Raw genomic sequence first — 19,585 nt, 5'->3', positions numbered from 1 at the left:
GTACCATTAACATGAAGAAAATAAAAGTAAAATTTTACTGAGAAATATATAATTTCATGTTTAGGATAAAACAGACCAATCTACTTAAAAGACTGTAATTAACATGAACATTTAGTCTGACCAAACAGATTGGCATTCAACACAAGCAGATGATATGAACTAGGTTTTAGCAAATTTAAACAAATAGAGCATATTTTACATAATGATAATGATACCATTTGAGACAGCCTAATTTTAAGCTCTCCATGCAGATAAAACTAATGGATGTGCTATTGTTTTGTTGTGTCCAAGAAAATTAAGATTTCACTTTTCATTCACAGAAGAAAAACAACTTGAAAATCTGGCTTACTGATGGCTAAGGCTGTACTGATGGATATATTTTGATCTAAGCTAATATGTGTATAAAATTTAATTCCATGAAATGTGGGTCCTAGATGCTTTTTAAATTCACCTTTTCAAAACTTCGTGCTTCCTTATAATACTATGGAATTAAATACTCACTACATTAGGTGAAAACTGCAAGATACTATTGTTAGCTAAGAGATGGTAGAGAGCCTGGGTGGCTCAGTCAGTTAAGCATCTGCCGTCGACTCAGGTCATGATCTCAGTCAGAGTCCTGAGATCAAGCTTGGTGTCCTGGGTCCCCGGATCCAGCCCCGTGTCAGGCCAGGCTTCCTGCTCAGTAGCGAGTCTGCTTCTCCCTCTCCTTCTGCCCCTCCCCTGCTCCTGCTCAAGCTCTCTCTCTCAAATAAATAAATAAATAAATGGTAGAGGGAACAAATACAAATGCACGTATAATATACACACGTGCATACATATGCATGCACACAATGAAAGGATATACTAAAATTCTTCTTTAAAAAAGGAATCTTTAAAAAGGAGGGAATAGGGTAGAAGAAACAGAAAGAAGTGAACCTTATTTGAACAGTCCTTGTTTCTATTTTTTACTTAGAAACCTTGTATTTTTACATAATTATTAAACAAAAACACAGTTTTAAAAAAATAAATCCCTAATAATCTAAGTAGGCTTCATGCCCAGTGTGGAGTCCAACACGAGGCCTGAATTCACAACCCTGAGATCAAGACCTAGCTGAGATCAAGAGTTGGTTGCTTCACCGAATGAGCCACTCAGGTGCCCTGATCCCTAATAATCTAAAACAAAATTAAATTGATTTGTTGTTCTCAGTAGATGGCATAACCACACTGATAGGAACTATTTCAAGTAGCTTTGAAAAGCAGTAATTTGTATCTATATTCCCATTGGCATGCACACTACAAACAAGAGCTGCAACAACAAAAATCTTGAACTGGTTTTAATAATAATATTTTTGGAGGTATGACTGATGAGGTTAAATAAAAGCCAGGTACTCCTGAATTTGAAGTAAAACTATATCTAAGAATTCATTATGCTCTTCTTCTTCAAACAAAAAATTTTTTGTAACTCTTTCTACTGAAGGGCCTAGAAATAATGACTAATCCATAACAATGAACATCTACAGCAATTAGATTATGGTCTCTAATTACCATTTCTCAGGAAGGAGTCAAGGTTTATTAGAGAAATGGTTGTTTTCAGGTCTCGGGCAGAAAGGTTTCAAGATGAGCCCGAAATATCTTGGAGCAGATGGCACAGAAGTCATCATAGACTATTGACAGCATATTAATAGGGTTCAGGAACCAACTCGAGGAGGTAGAGCAATTTGGGCATGAATAATCGACTGACACGTATCAAATATATTTAATCATGAGTTTAATTAATAATCCAAAAATATCTCATCACATTTGGAGGAAATAGCAGAAGATAGATGGATGGACGGATGGATGGATGGATAGATAGATAGATAGATACGTGATAGAAGGAAAGAAAAGAAAAGAAAAGAAAAGAAAAAAGAAAAGATAGATGAGTCAACTGGGAGGAAGAGGCATGGAGATTTTTGATACAATAGCTTTTGCCTTTGATCCTGCAACTTTTTTTTAAAAAGTCAATTGGGATACACTTGAAACTAATGTAACATTGTGTGTCAACTATACTTCAATTTAAAAGACAATGGGTCAGTGGAGCAACAGAGTGTGAGGCAGATAGCTTGCTGTGAACCCACCAGAACTATCTGCTCAAACAACTTATATGCAAAAAATCCTACTATTTTGCACTGTTTTTAAACTTGCATATAGAGGGTAGAATACAGAGGACTATTGCTATCTCAGTATGTTACACCTGATCAGATCTAGTTTTGTGTGCTTTTGATTTTCTTACAAACTAATTATAAGGGGATGAAAGCTTGGTATTTAATACACGCTGGTCAAGGGAGCAATAAACAATTGCAAACTTTCCTAGGGGCTATTTTGCTCTGTCTCATCATCAGGAAGCTAAAGCATATGTTAGATGTTAGCCTGGGTGGACACAAATGTGTCCTATTTATTCAAGGTTTCCTTTGAAGCCACAATTTATAACTTTTGTTTCTTAGGGGTACATGTCAAACTTCATTTAGCATTAGTTGGTATCCAGATACACTGAATAGCAAAAAGGCAGAATTCAGGGGCAAAAGAATATGCCTGCTATGTGAGCAGTGATGCCAGTTTCATTTATCTAACTCACAGAAAACAAGAGGAAAAATACAATGGAAAAGATGACAGCAGAAAATCAAGATAAAAATTATTCATTTAACTTCTAAGTGTAAACTACATATGCACAAGAAGAAATATTAAATATGTTCTAGATGAATGCCTAAGAGATAGACAATTTAAGATTAAGTTCTTTTAAAATATTGTACTTTTTGACCCTTCAATTTCAAAAATTATATGTTTAGCTGGAGCATATCTATATGCACAAAATTTTCCTTACTCCTAAGAATGTTGTGCAAAATTTTTTTCTGGAAGAATCTGCAAATTTTATATATATAAAGTAGAACTGATGCTTCGTTTTGTGACATGAAAAGTAGAAATTTGGTGGACTGTAGAATATCCATAAAATTTACCCAAATAAAACAATTAATATTTAAATAGTGATTTATACTGATAAAGTTATGTTACATTTATTAAATCATTTAAATATCAAAATACACTGTGAGTGAGGTAGTAAAGGCCTAATCCATAGATACGTAATGTGATGCTCAAAACTCAATAAGTTTGTAAGCCTAAATCACATACTTCCATGTCGCTGATTGTTTTAATTACACTACAGCACTTTGGAAAGCACTTTTCAAGTATGATTGTAATGCTTTGCAACTGTGAGATGAGCTATTATGCCATTTCCAACATTCGTTTTCTAAGACTCATCCACGTTGTTCAGTGTAGCTGAGTTACAATGCTGTTTTACTCCATTATGTTAATACATGGGTTATTCATCTGTCTCTGGATGGATATTTGAATTATTTCCCTTTTTGAAATTATACCCTGTGCTGCTATGCACTTTTCTGTACATATCTCCGAGTGGGCAAGTGTCAGAGTTTCTCTGGGGTATATATTTAGTAGCAGAATTACTGAATCACAAGGTAGGTGTATGCTTAACTGTATTAGAAGTGTTTGTTTTCCAAAGTGTTTACATCAATTTATATAACACATCCTATTATACTTCTACAACATTTAAAAACAAAACTAACCAATAGGTTGTTTTCAAATATATTTACATAAGATAAAAAAAGGGAAAGAAGGAACTCTAATAATGAAATTCATAATAGCAGTAATTTCTAGGAAAGAGCAAAGAGGAATAAATGAGGAATATTCACAATTTGAAGTCACAAATAGCCTCAATGTATTGGTAATGTTCTCAGTTTTAAGGTTGTCTATGGATTCCAGGGTCTTTGTATATATGTTAAATGTATTCTTTTATATGCATCATTATTTACATAATTTTATACCTTGGTGTGTACAATAATAAGGATCTAAAAAAAGGATTAGGAGCCTTGAGAATTATTGGCGAATATAACTATTTTACATGTTAAAATGAATTTATGATATTTTTATTTTAAGATGGAAAATAAAAATAAAAACAATAAACAAAGTCTTAATGTATCATGCCAAATTTTGATAATGTTGAGGTCCCCAAGATAAGACTCCCTCTTTGTTGATAGTTTTTTAGACCCCCTCAATCAAAGTTCAGAGAAATTGGGCCTTGGGAAATGAAGGAATGGATTTGGTGATGTTTACTCTTTCAGGGGAATTTTTCCTGTAGCTGAATACATCTATCTTGAAAACATTCAAATTAGTCAGTTATCAAAGACATAAAATGATGACAAATTACTAACCCAGTGGTTCAAAAAAGAAAAATTAAGTCTAGGGTCCCAAAAGTAAAGTAAATGTCAGCATATAACCTCAATATGTAATTATTGATAAATTGCATACCTGCACTATTGTACATATATATATATATATATATATATATATATATATATCCTTGTACTCACATATTATAGACATTTGAACCATATGTAAAAACCGACATTTATAAGGAATTTGATAGTAATGCTGCAAAGTAGAAGTTCTAATCTGTTCTTTCTACATCGAGTGGTTGGTCCTGTGCACCCTGCACGGCTCACACACTCCGCTTTCGAGATCACTGTAGCAACCCTGCCATTGTATTAAGGAGCACAGGGCCCAAACTCGCATAATGGTACTCTATTTTATTTGTACATCCACATCATTTGGTTATTTATTCAACCTATTTCTATTACTCTGAAGAAATTAATGTGTCTGTGAGATTTAAAGTTGATAACACCCAATTAGCTCAACAACTATATCTGAAATATTCTAAATGAGGATTAAAGGCACCATCTTTAGATTTGACTTATGTTCCAGGAAGTCAAAGGAAAAACAAAAACAAAAGCATAAGACCAAAAAAGAAAACAAAACAAAACAAAACATCACCTTTGTGTTATTGGGTAATTGATTTCTTTTTAGCTTTCATGGTAGATAAAATCAACACCTTAAAAGACTTGTCTTTAACCCAGGATTTCTTTTATTACAGTATACAATTGTGGGTGCGTGCCTAGAGGAGTAATAGTTTGTTCCTAACAAAAGAGTCTGGATTCCACAATATGCCCTTTGCCAAAGGCACCGTTCCCCAAAGCACACAGCTAACTGCGTCTCCTGCTGTACCTGTAACAATTTAATTGTATAAGTCAGCCTAGTCAAGCATCTCCAGCTCATGACTGGGAGACATGAAATTCATTGTCATTATTGTCCCTGTCATTTTGGATCATTATATCCTGCTGCAGAATTTTCCTCACTTCAGTGCATTCTTACCTCCAGGAGCCAGGGATTATAGCTGAGGTTGGGGTGGGGGCAGGACCGTGAACTACATTTACCTCAGGGGAGCCGGAGATTAAATTGGCTTTGCTCTCTCACGAGCTGAATTCATCTATTTGTATGCTATTGAGTTTTAGGCTGGAATAAAAATGAATATTCTAGTGAACCCTGGGCTTTAATTCCCCCTTTGAAACATGGATATAACCAACTTTTATTTACATTAGGAAAGCTAAAGTAATTTCCTGTAGGTAGCTATTTTCATATGTGCATAAGGAATACTTCAGGACATCACTGGGTATGAAATAACAGACATCTCTCTCTGTCAGCAGCTTGACTCTCAGAAAGAAGAATTTAAAGCTGTAATTTTGTTCTTCAGTTTCATCTTATAGAAGCTTAATGGCGGTATTTAATGGTTTTAAATATTTAATGATTTTTAATTACATCCCATTTTCTGTGCACTGGATTGGATAACTGGAGTCCAACTAGAATGGCACCAAAGATCATACTCTGGGAACAGGGAGATTGAAGTCAAGTTGACAGAGGAAGACAAACTAAGTTCCTTAGGAAACTGGCACTCCCCCTCCCAAAGCTAGTTCATATCTCCCAGCATGCTAAGACACCCAAGCCTGTCATGCCTTAAACACTTCCTGCTGACTTTGAAGAGTTGCGCTAGCCACCATTTTCCCTACCTTACTAGGGGTAATGGCCACAGCCAACATTCAGCTGATGGCTCTCTGGTAGCAGACGGCACGAAACAGGTAGGAGACACCAGGATTGTGTCTCCTTCAGAAAATCAGTGAGATGACTCTATGTTTTTTTTCTCTGACAGAAGATAAGAAGAAAATATAACCTGATCTGTCACTTCCTATCCCAACTTCCCTTCATATGAATTTTACTGAGAAATTTGACATTTACTTTTTTACTGAAAAAGACGGTAGTTATTCCTCCATATGGGTGAGTTTGTTTTTCAGCAATTTAACAACAAAATATGGCAATGGATCTTACCTATGCCAAGCACATGATAGCCACTATAATTACTACATTTAAAAGTATGTGAAATTTATTTTATTGCCCTCATTGACTTTAGTGGAGGAACAAATCTTGCCTTAATCAAATGCGATGGCCATCACTTTTTATGCAGGACGAACTATTCTTATGAATAATTAAGAAAACTATTTTGATCTTTGTACATTTTGTACTTCAGAGGGAACACCTTCAGCCCTAACATCTCAGTGTTGAGGAAGGTTAAAGATTGTCTCAGCCACTGGTCTAAGTTCACGGCAATGTGTACTAGACTGACTGTATTTTCACACCATTATATTTCACTTTTCAGTGATGCTGAAGTAACAGTATAATGAATTACTAATAAGAGTTTTTAGATATCCAAACTTCTTGTAGCATTTAGAAATTCAATTTATTTATGTGTGCCACTGTTTCACCATAATCAAGATTCTCCCAAGTTGGGAGTTATAAAAATTGTTATTTCAGGTCACTTAAAAGTGGTTAATTTAATGTTATGTGAATTATACCTTAATAATTATTTTTAACTAAAAAAAAAAAAGTTATTTCAAAGAGCCCAAGTGCATTTTGAAATTTTGGGGGTAGCTTATTACATTCTTATAATGATCATTTATAAAGAAGAATTTTTTTTCTTGTTAAGAAAGTTTTATCTTATAAATTACAATGTGTAGACTTCATTTGCAATAGTAAATGTTCAGGTATCTTTTCCTCTCTGAAATACTTTGGTGGCAGGATGATAATGTTATTTTTTGGTCAAGGGGTAAGGCATTCCTTCCTTTCTCTGAGCACACACTTACTGCATCTAATGCCCTTACTTATCTGCTCCTTCTACCTTACTCCTTCATTGATATTTAATTTGCTCATCACACCATCAGGTAAAACAGGAGTTGCCCCATCTGTGACTATAGTTGTGAAACCATAACATTACACTTTGCCTCACATTCTTGTTTTGCCTCACCTCAAGCATGACATGGCTGGATCTGTATCATTTCAGAACGAGGATAAAAATATAAATATAAATAAACACACACACACATATGTGTGTGTGTGTGTGTATATATATATATATATATATATATGTATATTTCAAATGACTAGAATATAATTATTTTCACCCCTTCAAGACTTAAGATTTTTACAGTCAACCTTCAAATACCAATTAGAAATGATTTTAAATAATAATTTTTATATTTTTCAATAATCCTTGCTAACTTCATAATTTTGCAAGTGGTAACAAGGTATGAAAACCAATTTTAAAGAAATTCTTCCTCTTGCTTCTAACTGGATAATGTTTCTTCTGCACACGTGACATAGATTTCCTTTGGTTTCTCTGTATAGAATCAACAACAATCTATAATTCCTAAAAATATCAGACCAACCCAAAAACAGGATGCCACAAATTCAGATACAACATCCACTAACAGTCCTCTCAGGGAGATTCAGACATGCACGAGCTAAAAAATAAAACTAGTGAGTGTTTGCTACATCACGTGGTAAAGAAAACGCCCAAGTATTTCAGAGCGTTTATGCAGGCAGAATGAGTCACGTGAGGCAAAAGGCACAAACACTTCCTTGTCAGGATGGACAGAATGCCATCTGCAGAATGTCTTCTTACTCCTGCTGGACCAAAATCCTCTTTAATGTAATCACCCATTAAACTACAATGGAGTAACATTAAGGGTCTGAGGCAGAGAAAGCAAATTCACAGTTAAGGTTGTCCTTTAACATGTAGGCTCAATCAAGGGCACCAAAAAAGTAGTTAAGTGCCCCCCCCGTGGTGCTTAGATGCTGGAAAGCACCGTGAATTGTGAATTTTCTAGCTTTTAATGTTTGTCTAAGACCCTTAACGTTTTTCCAATATTGTTGCTCCTAGGACATTTTCTTGAGTTTGTCCCTGTCGCCCTCTCTGTGCATATACATTCTGCATTCATACATGAAAGCATGACAGACAGCTAAATTGATTCAGAAATCTAACACTGAGAAGAAGAAAAAAGGTGGGGGTAGCCTTGAGTATATCCCATAACATGAAGTATAAATATCAAAGTCTCCTGACCAAAAAAAAAAAAAAAACCCGAACAGAAAACAAACCAAAAAAAAACATTTCTTCGTGCTAAGAGTTTAGATATCTAACATGAAACACAAAAGATCACATTATAGGATTTAAAAAAAACCAACCACCACCCACCGAGCTACAGAGCCTAAGCTGTCCTTTGTGTCCAAGATTTCTAAGACTTTTTGAAGATGTACAATTAATTATCTGTGTCCAGCTACTTATTTTATAAATGGACATCCATCCCTTAACTATTTTCCAATTCCATACACCCTTTAAAACTATAGTAAAATTTCAGAAATGGCTTTTCCTGTTTTGTTTTGTATTGTACTGTGGCCCATCTGGAGATATATTAAGTGGTTAGTTCCTTCAAATAAAAGTGTGTAAAAGTATCGAGTTCACATACACGCACACCCACGCACACATACAAAGAATGAACATGGGACACATGGCATATGGATATTAGATAATGTTACTGTTAGAAAACATCTAACAACAATAAAGTAAGCAATAAAAACTGGCGCTTTGGTTTAACAGATGCAATGTGTATTCATCTACCTTCATCACATAAATTATATGTTCAAGAATTGTGTCCTGCGCAAAATACAAACATGTCAGTTTCAGCCCAGGGGGCATTTTTCCCTAGGTTTATAACCCCTTGAAAATAGAGGTTTCATCTAGAAAACCTAACAGATCCTCAGCTGCTTTCAACATTATAATATATTCATAAGGCAAGTATTCACTGGCAAACATATAACACATTAAATGGCATGTGGGTGGGGTCCAGATTCATAATGATGGAAAATGAACCAAACCAACCATGAGACACAGGTAGAAATGAAGGAAGAAAAAGAATATGCAAAAACAAACAGTATTAAAAGCAAAATGCCATAGGTAGTTTTTCAGCTAGTATTAGACAAAATGGTGTGTGTGTGTGTGTGCGCGCGCACACGTTTGTGTGTTGTCTAAGATCAGCATTAAAATTAAGAATGCAAAACTATCTCGTTAAAAACATACTAAAAGGGTCATGAGTAAGAGAAAAGTATCTTGTAAAAAGAAAAACCACATACCGTCATAGTAGACAATTGCTCCTACCAGTTTGTCCTTCTGGAGCATTGGGAAGTGTTCAAGGGCTCTCGATTTGCTGAGGACATAACTGCTTTTCAGGCAATTACTTCCTGCAACCAGATCATATAGCTTGATTCCTACCCAGTAGTAAGGTAGCTGCCACCACCTACAGCATAAATAGGGGGAAAGGTTTCTTGAGACACCTGGCAGAACACTACAGAATGCCACTTTAAGTTATACTTTTCATTTAAGAAAAGCAATGGATATCTAGAAGTATACTTACTGCAAAAGAAACAGGAGGAACTGCATGACTGTTTTTGACACCAACTGAGCTGAATTATATAAGTAAATGAATCAGCGAGACTTTAAATGAATCATCCCTAAAGCAGTGAGTGCTCCTTGATCTGGCCGCATACGAGAATTTTCTGGGGAGCACCAACCATAAATACAGATACCTGGGCCTCCCTTGTCTACAGACTGATTTAAGTGGACGAAGGTTGGGGGCCTGGGTGACTCTCATGTGCACCTGGGGTAGAGATTCATTGGTTTAAGATGTCCTAAGCTATCTTAGGACAAAAATGATAAAATCTGTTTCTAGGCACCCACAACTCTCGTGTGGCTGGCAGTTGCACAAACCACTGTTTCATATTACCGGCATTCCAACTTAAGGCAAGTTCATGGACAGCTCTACCAACATCAGGAAAACTGGGTTGTATAATTCATAATCTGACACCTCGAAACCAAACTTCAGCTTTGGCTAATTTGGAAATTTAAAATGAGCGAAAACGGGTTAGGCTTGTAGTTGACCCATGTTAGGTTCAGATTTTGCAGCAGGATACTTTTTGACTCTGCATTTTTGTTTCCAAATGACCCTCTTCTGTTCCTCAGTGCAAATGCAGTTGCTCTTCTAGAGACTATCAGTAAACTGGGGTAAGAAACTACTCATTATAAACACAGAATATAACCTCCTCGGCCTTCGAGATCTAGCCCTTAGAGGCGGGTCAGAAAAGGGTAATTTAGGAAAAGCCACACTTTTATACACAACAAAGGCAAACATTTGAAAAGGATTAAAGATTAGGACCAATTAAAAGTACATTAAGAAATACACATCGAGGGACTATTTCCATTAAAACGGTGTTGTTCTATTGACCTCAGTTAAGCAAATAGTATATAGATGATATCAAAAGGCTTACTTGTAAATTGGAAGCATTATAGGCAACGGAGCTGATAAATGGGGAGCAATTTCTAGTAGGTTGGCACGCTCGTGAAGGGCTTCTTTTACCATCCTATACTGAAAAGCAAAACAGAGAAAATTAGTTTGGCAGTAACAGATCATAATATTTTCAAATGGCAAATAGACACCCTGCCAACTGATTGATACACAGAAACCTCTCTACCTCTGAGTGAGGATAGCTCCCTCCTAATCAAATTTCTAATAATACATCATGCTGTCAACCTGAAAGATTTTTTAGAAACCTTAACTGTATTTGCATAGGAGAAAAACATGCTGTCAGAGTTCCCAGGTGTAAGATCTTTTCCTGACTTGAGTTACAAGATTATTGTAACAATTTATCTTGCATTCTCTGTATTGTCCGCCTTCTCAGTCCTCTATAATATTTCCCCGTGTAGGAAATAACAGATTGTTCAAATTCACGCTAAATGTTCCCCCCTTGCCTCCACTAACACAAGCAGAGATAATACTTAGGAGTTGCACAGTATTTTACAGATTACAGAAAAGCTTTTGTTCTGACTCCTTTCGTCTTCGTTATGCCTCTCTGAAAAGCCAGCATTGCTATTGTAACACTAATTTAAAAATGAGAAAACTGAGGCTCATAGACATTGAATAAATCAGCTGGAACACATCACGAGTCATCTGACTCTAGGTCCCATGCTCTTTTCTTTGCATCCATCATGATGCCGAAGAGACACAGAAGAAAAGAGGACACATTCGAAACTGACAATGTCAAGTTAGCACTGCTGTGTTTTTCATGTACCAGAAGCAGATAGGGAGGTTCAACTGATTTTTTTTACCCCTCTGGGAAATGTCATCTTCCACACTGCCTTGGCAGTTTTCAAATGGTGGCAGACTGGACACAATAAAGTGTGACATAAGAAAAGCATGACTCAGATCATCTTTTCCTTAAGAACATGTCAGTGGCAATACGAGCGGATGATAGCAGTTACAGTTAAGAGGCTCAATTTAACACTCCTGTATTACAACACGGCCCCCCGAAACTGCCTGGAAAGTAGCACTTGGGTAGCCGTGGGCAAAACAAACAAACAAACAAACCATCACGATTGTCAAAACGCAACATATCCAAAGGTGATTTTGTAAATTTGCTACCTTGACATGCCTGCATGGAAAAAGCCCCTGATTACCCATAAACATGATGCTACAGGAAAGAGCCGGCACACCTCTCCTGAAAGATATTCCAGCAGAATACACACTAAATAGGTATTTCCAACAGGAAGAAATGTTAAAAGCCATAAAAAAAAAACACCTGATTTAATTGGGTAGAAAAAAGCATAGTCGCAATTTTTGTTTAACAACCAGCATACACAATTACCTGCTCAATATCCAAGTTCATGATAGCCTTCTGAAGATACCGCACACCACCATGGATCAATTTAGTGCTTCTGCTGCTGGTCCCTGATGAGAAATCATCTCTTTCTACAAGGGCTGTTTTTAGTCCTGTGTAACCAGAAAACCAAATTAACTTCTTAAATTACACAATTTGTATGTAATTCATTAAAGGCACTTCTCCAGGGTAGAGACAATCACAAGAAAAATGACTCTGAACATGGATAAATTTGTATTCAAAGTGCAGTACACTGTCTATATTATAATGAAGAGATTTTAGCCTCTTCCTGGGGGAAAAGTCAAACCAGAACTAGAAGCGTATTAAACTGTGAATGAGGCACAACTAGAAAATATTACAGTACAATTTCATGGCAGTAACATACTCCGGGGCATTTAGAGGGTCAAAGGAGAGCCTGGCACCCATCCTGACCCATGCAGAGTTAACTCAGTGTTGTTTCAAAGCCTTGTGGAACTCACAGTCACCCTTACTACAAGCCTCTCACATGTTCCAGCCCCTCGTCTCCAGTTTAACACATCATCCATAAATCTAGATCGGACCTCCTATGTGCTGGCTGCTATTTCTGGAGTGGTGTTAGAGTGGGTATAAAATGGGGGGGGGGGAGACCAAAAGCATCAAAAGGGAAGAAGAAGGAAGAGAATGACCTCTGACACTGAGGGATTTATAGTCTAAGACACGCAAGCACAGTATTATAGAATTACAAAGAAAAATACAAGCCAGGACAAATAAACCCAGTGCAGAGTATCCATGAGTAAAGACAAGACAATATTCTCAGTAAAGGTGAGGCTGAGCAAAGAGAGGTTGGTTCTAGAAGTCATGTCTCTGCCCCTTTCTTTGAGGGTTGCAGTAAACCTCTTAGGGATGAAACCAGCTTTGTTTTGTTTTCTTTTCTTACAGAGCCATCCCTGCTGCTTCGGGATTGGGTAGGACCCACAGAACTACAAGTGCCATACACCAGTTAGAGATGAAACCCACACTTCAAACGACGCAACGTATACATCAACGCCAAGCCATGAGGAACGTTCAATGCCTGGCATACTCATAGGGGATGAGAGAATGTCATAGAATCCAATTACAATGAGAATATGTAACTAGAGAAGTTTGGGCTCGCAAAGCTCATATAAGAGAATCTGTGCATGTATTCAATTCAGAGGCATTTATTACATTTAATACCAAAGGGTCGTTTTTATAACTTTTAACAGTTTAAATATTGTACCCAAATGTCATGATAAAATCAGGGCGATTCCCTTGACTCAAAAGGACAAAATGTTTGGAAACCAGGGAAGAAAAGCAGAGAACTTTGATTCAAGGGCAAAAGTGCTAATGCTCTAACTAACTGCAAAATAACACAGAAATTACAGGTACTGTGGCCCCGGGTCACACTTTTGAAGCATTTATGCCGGACAAAAATCTGCTAAAGTCTCGACGGTGAAAACTCTATCAGATATGCTTAGTAAATTCAGTACTGAATGTATTAAAAAAAAAAAAACAGGAAAATATGTCAAGTTAGCACATATATTTTAAAAGAATATGGAGAACGTAAGTGCCAGGCAAAGTGCTGGCGTGAGAAATGAATTCGGCACGGACCAAGCTGTCAGCCGCTCCCAGCCCAGAGAGCGGCAAGTAAGTGCACCAGATTTATAGGCGCTGGATTTGCAGATACAGAGAACTCTTCTCTTACTCTGGGTTAGAAGTTAAAATCAGGAAGGGCGAATGAAGCATGAGACTATGGACTCTGAGAAACAAACTGAGGGCTTCAGAGGGGAGGGGGTGGGGGAATGGGATAGGCTGGTGATGGATAGTAAGGAGGGCACGTATCGCATGGTGCACTGGGTGTTATATGCAACTAATGAATCATCGAACTTTACATCAAAAACCAGGGATGTACTGTATGATGACTAACATAATATAATAATAAAAAAAAAGAGCGCTATTTTCCTAAAACAACAACAAAAAAAAAAAGAAGAAGAAGTTAAAATCAGGATATAAACCTAAAATTGCATAGTCAAGATTACATTTGTAATCTCTTAAGAAGACTCTGCCTGGGGGAGTTTTTTCGCCTTTTCTTAGAAAGTCCAACAGAGAGATCTTCCTGCGCTAAAATAGACCATTGTGTCTTCAGCTGAAAATCAGGTGAGGGAATTGACTTTCAAAGGGCACTTAAGAGCCAGATTATTTAAACTATACCTCTCATTTAACCTTGGAATCCCAGTCATGGCACCAAGATGCCTGCCCCATGAGAGGCAGGGACATGAGAGTGAGAGAGCCCTCCCGTCCAGCCCCTGGCTCCCCACCTGGGCCTGTCGCCAGTAATCCCCACCTCCCGGCATGGAATCCCGTACCCTGAAGCGTGGACTGGACCTAGCACCTTGCTTCTAATGAACAGAATACGACGTTACAGCATGCCACTTCTGTGATGAGGTTACAAAAGACTGTGACTCCCGCTCTCTCTGTCTTGCCCATAACTCTCTCTTGCCCTCTCTTGCTTACTAGGATGAAGCAAATGGTCATGTTTTAAGACCATGGACTAAGGGAGGCCCCCAGGCAACAGGTCACAAGGAACTGAGGCCTAAGTCCAACCACCAGTGAGGAAGTGAATCGTGGCAACGACTACCGGAGTTGCTAGGAAGCACGGCAGCCTGTTTGAGACTCAGAGCCGGAGAACCCAGGCTAAGGCACACCCAGATCCCTGACCCACCAAAACTGTGTGATAGCAAAGGTTGTTTCAGGCCACTCAATTTTGGGGTAGCTTATTGATGGCACGAGTCCCTGTGTGATTATAACTGCAAGCACAGTCTAAGTTTCTAATTGCACCTGGGGTTGGGGTCTTCAAGAAAAGCTGAGTTTATGGAGGAGTGTGTGTTCAAGATAGGAAGGGAGGGAATGATTACTGGCAAAACAAAACAAAACAAAACAAAACAAAAAACAAAAAACAACCCGGTAGTGAAGCAAGAGAAAGGCAAATGCTTGAGATGGCCCAACTCATCTAGGGGCCCGCTTGTCACTCAGGGGCTGGGGACAATGTGAAGGAGATCCAGGGGCAGGAATAGTAAAAGGCAGATCACAAAGGGCCTTTCATCCACCCTGGGGAATTTGGACACTGTCCAATGGACAATTGTTTCTCACAAGTAAATAACACCTGAGTCTCCTGAAAAGGAAAATGCCTCTGAGAACAGGGCTCCAAGTCGTGGACTGGTTTGAGAAGCAAGTGCTTTGTCAGAAAATACAAGATTTGGCATCAAAGCCACAGAAGTGTGAAACCTGAACACTGTTCTCAGCTCCGAGTTATCCAGTTTGAGAAGGGTATTGCTGGTTGATTTTTTTTATTATGATGATTATAAAAAGAATAGAATTTCAATTTTTTTCCAGAAATTCTCAGATATTGTTTTGAGAAACACGATTGTGCTGTCAGGGGAACCACCAAAGTGTTTTAAGCTGAAAAATCAGATTAATGTTCTTGAAAGATCTCTCGGGGGGGGGGGCGGGGAGAGTAGGGGTGGAGGGGGAGAAGAGATGGGTGCAGACCATTTAGGGGATGTGTGCCAAACAGCAGGAGCCGGGCAATGAAGAGTCCTTCCTCACAAGACAGAAGATGGTAATGGAGTGATATGAAAAGAGAATTTCATGGGCTTATGTTATCAGGATGGATTTTTTTTTTTCTTTCCTAAACTGACAGAGTGTGAGGCAGGGAACTACTCTAGGAATTAGCAAGCCATCTCAGGAGGATATTTCAGGATATGTAAGTGAGAGCTAACACTTTAAAGCCTCAAAACTGCTTTTGCAAGTATTGGACATTTAAAAAAGTTATTCACATGTATTTATGTGAGAAACCCTAGTGAATACCAACAAAAGTTAAAATGGGCTTCTCTGTCAAACCAGGCTGTTTTGCTTGTCCTATTATTTCTAGTGTCATATCATCAAGCTACCCACCAGAATTTCTGGAGCAAAATGATACTGCTTCTTCCAGAACAAAAAAACATAAAAATGGAACCCCCAAAGTTATAGCTAAATTGATATATTCAAGCACCATGTAACCTAAAAGTATTACCAAAAGTTTTCAGAACCACACACCAAAAAAACCCTAGATATTCGAAAAAAAAGAAAATATTTTTAAATTTCTAACTCCTATTACACACTAAATGTATTCTCATTTTTGTTGAATGAGAACAATGGAATGAGGGAGGAGGAAACTGATGCAAAATCAAGACATTACTAGAAGTTCTGTTTCTCAGAAATATATTGTTAACTGATTAACCGACTATAGCAAAGACAATGAAATTTTAAAAGCCTTATTATAACCTTACACAGTTCCATTACCTAATATGTTCCTTTCTGTTTCACCCCTCAAAAATACAACACTGTCCTCCCCTCAAAAATTACTGATCCAAAATTAAGAGCTCAGTTTTCCGATACTTTAAGTATAAAGCAGGGAAGTGAAAACAGGTACTGTTTTACCTTCTTAAAGAGAATGAACAGTATTTTTAAGTGACATTTAATGCTAACACTTTGTGTTCTTAGGTAAAATAATTAAGTGTGAAGGACATCAACAATAATGTACCCAGGCTTCAAGCAACTGCTCCTGGCTGTGGATTTGAGGAGCTCGGGAAGATCTTCCCTCAGAGTAGAAATAATGGCCTCCCCTCGTGCTTGGCGCTGAAGGGCTAACCTCTCTGTGCATTTACAGTAACTCAACTAAACTAGTTGAAGATTTTATGAGGAATGGTTTTTGTTTTTTTCTTTTCTCTTTAGCAGTTACCTTTTATGGAAAGCAATGAGCTCTATCACTGCTGAGATGAACCAGAACATTTAGGAGTGGTACTGTTATTTTATTATTTTATTTTTTATTATTGATTACTTTTAGTGGGTATTCAGAGGAATTTCATGACAGTGGAGACGTATTAATATTCGGAGTGAAATTACTCTGGAAATCTTGGGTGGGATAACAAGGTTAGGACAGTGGAAGAATAAAGTCAACATCATCTTCAACCCATCGTTTAGCAAGTTCAGATTGTGTCCTGAGGGATGTGTGGCAAGGGGCAGGAACTAAATACAGCCCTTTACAGCTTTGCCTTTGCAGACCTGAGTGAGAACGTCTAGCTACCCAGCACTTTCGACTACACCAATTTGTGGCTCAAGACAGTTGCATGAATACAGAGGAGTAATTACCTTCTAAGGGGAAGAATGGTACGACATTTAACTTTCACAACATGCTACAGAACAGAAATATATTTTAATACCTTTTACTGATTATCTTATTATGCATGAAAACATGCTCAATATAATAAATGCAGAGAAGTAAAGAGAACAAAATAAAACTCTCCTGTAATCGCACTGCTTAGAGATAACCACAGCTGACATTTGTGAACATTTAAACGTTCCCATTTTCTATGCACGTATATAATCACATATGTACATTTTTACAAAAATAGGATCATATGATATATTCCATTTTTTCATTTAACGTTATTTATTGTAAACATCTCTCCATGTCAATACATATTTTACTATAATTTTATTTTTAATGTATGAATAGGATAACATTAAATATTTAGAATGATGTATATTCAATTCCCTATTTTTGAACATTTGGGTTATTTCATACCTTCACTATCACAGATAGTACCGCAACATATTTTCATTTAAACTCTTTGCATTTTTAATTATTTCATTAGAATAAATTTTCGGATATGGCATTATTTAGATATTTTTAAATAGAAAGGAGAGAGTAATTTCTGTGAATTACCTAGCAGAGACACCAAGGTAATATACAAATCAAAAAATGCAGACACTCTGTACATTAGTACCATAGCAGAAGTATTAAAGCCCCATACCCCATGAAGGAAAAATGATGTAGTTTAAGGAAAGGAAAGTTTATCTTTCTTTAGAAAAGCTTTGGGCACTTACCTTTGGATTTCAGAAAGCCAACGCCATTAATAAGACAAGGGACTAACCCAAAGGCTGAACATTTTATATGAAAGATGGATTTCCAAAAAAAATAGCACTCCGCTACAGTGCAGAGTAAACCCGGCTTGTTAATCCCCAGCAATATGAATCCTATGCGTTGGCCTAGTTTTTTCTAACAATGAATGTTAACATTTTACAGGATTATATAATATTGGATTGGTTACTTAATACTATTGCTATTTGTATTAGGACACAGATAAACTATTAATGGAGATAACCACGTTGCAGCAGAATGTATCATTAACATACTTTATGTTCCTGAAGTACACACAGATCAGAGTATGGAGGCACCAAAACGCATTAAGCTATAACATTAATGAGAGTAATACAGTTACGAGAGAAGAAGGGAGTTGCTGTTGTTGCTTCCTCTTTTTACTTTTTTCTTATAAAAACTGCCAGTGTTCAAAGAGAGGAGGAATAGCCAAACAACTGAGAGTGATGAAAAGAGACACTAATACATCACTGGCTTCCTGGTTACAAAATCCAGACAAAACCAATGTTAATGATAAAAATATCCCGTATGTATTATCAAAACTTAATATGCTTATGAAAGTATACAACCAAAAAAAAAGAAAGAAAGAAAGTATACAACCTGTGTACCCTTTTGCTTTAAACACATAATAAATTCATTCTTCACAACTTGTTTTCCAATTTATGACACTTTAGCCATTTTCCCTGAAAATAGGTATAAACCTCTTTTCAATAACTGAATGTACCCAATTTTTTTTTTTTAATTTTTTTTTTTTTTTTTTTTTGACAGAGATAGAGACAGCCAGCGAGAGAGGGAACACAAGCAGGGGGAGTGGGAGAGGAAGAAGCAGGCTTCCAGCATAGGAGCCTGATGTGGGGCTCGATCCCAGAACTCCGGGATCACGCCCTGAGCCGAAGGCAGACGCCCAACCGCTGTGCCACCCAGGCGCCCCTGAATGTACCCAATTTATTAAACCAGACCTCAGGTTTTTGCTATTATAAATTGCTGTAAGTAAAATTTTGATCAATATGGCGTTAGGAGTTCAGCTTTGAACTCCTCCTTGTCTGCAAACACAGGATAAATGATCTCTATGTATAAAGAACGTTGTTGACTCAAAAATAAACACACTTGGGATCAGAAATGTAGCAGAAACTCAGAGCAGACTGGTTAGGCCAAAAGCCTCTGTCTTGCTGAGCCCTGGGTCTAAAACAGGCAAAAGCAACCAAAAATTCAATTCCTGAAGGGCAAGAGGAATACAGGTCTCCCTGGTAAGGAGAGGTGAGGAAACCAGACTGACCACCTGAATGCTGGGAACTGAAGAAGGGCTTCACCCATTATGAATGATGGTGGATATGCTTCTGCTGACCACTGTCCAGGGCTGTGGACTATCTGCGGGCACATACCTAGGAGGTAGGAAGACAGACACAGAAAGTATCACCTACCTAATCACCAGCCGGCTCAACAACTGGTCTGCACAATGCCCAATATCAATGCAGGTCGAGAGCCTCGACCTGACTCTGGGAAAAGTCTCTGATGGGACTCGAGTGTGGAAAGGACTCTATGTATAAGTTTAAGATACGGAAACAGAGTGACACAAAAGTGTTTCATATGACTGATAAGAAGGAAGGAAAAGAAGCAAAATAAAAGATGTAACATAAAAAATACAAAATA

General features: G+C 37.4%; 1 protein-coding gene across 8 annotated transcripts in view; it reads right to left on the bottom strand.

The window, feature by feature from the left end:
• The window catches only part of GPD2 (glycerol-3-phosphate dehydrogenase 2), a 136,634-nt gene that overhangs the window by 53,340 nt on the left and 63,709 nt on the right, over positions 1-19,585 (bottom strand). For all 8 annotated transcript variants that reach the window (XM_026492770.4, XM_048214013.2, XM_057317861.1 and 5 more), the window contains 3 exons: positions 11,947-12,071; positions 10,573-10,670; positions 9,382-9,545 (listed from right to left, as the gene is read on the bottom strand). In XM_026492770.4, coding sequence (XP_026348555.1) covers positions 9,382-9,545; positions 10,573-10,670; positions 11,947-12,071 — 387 coding nt within the window. The remainder of the gene's footprint in view (positions 1-9,381; positions 9,546-10,572; positions 10,671-11,946; positions 12,072-19,585) is intronic.

This window comes from Ursus arctos, unplaced genomic scaffold (genome assembly GCF_023065955.2).
Source record: "Ursus arctos isolate Adak ecotype North America unplaced genomic scaffold, UrsArc2.0 scaffold_1, whole genome shotgun sequence".
NCBI classification, from domain to species: Eukaryota; Metazoa; Chordata; class Mammalia; order Carnivora; family Ursidae; genus Ursus; species Ursus arctos.
Note: the sequence above shows the minus strand (reverse complement) of the source record. Positions and strands in the feature narration are given on the sequence as shown.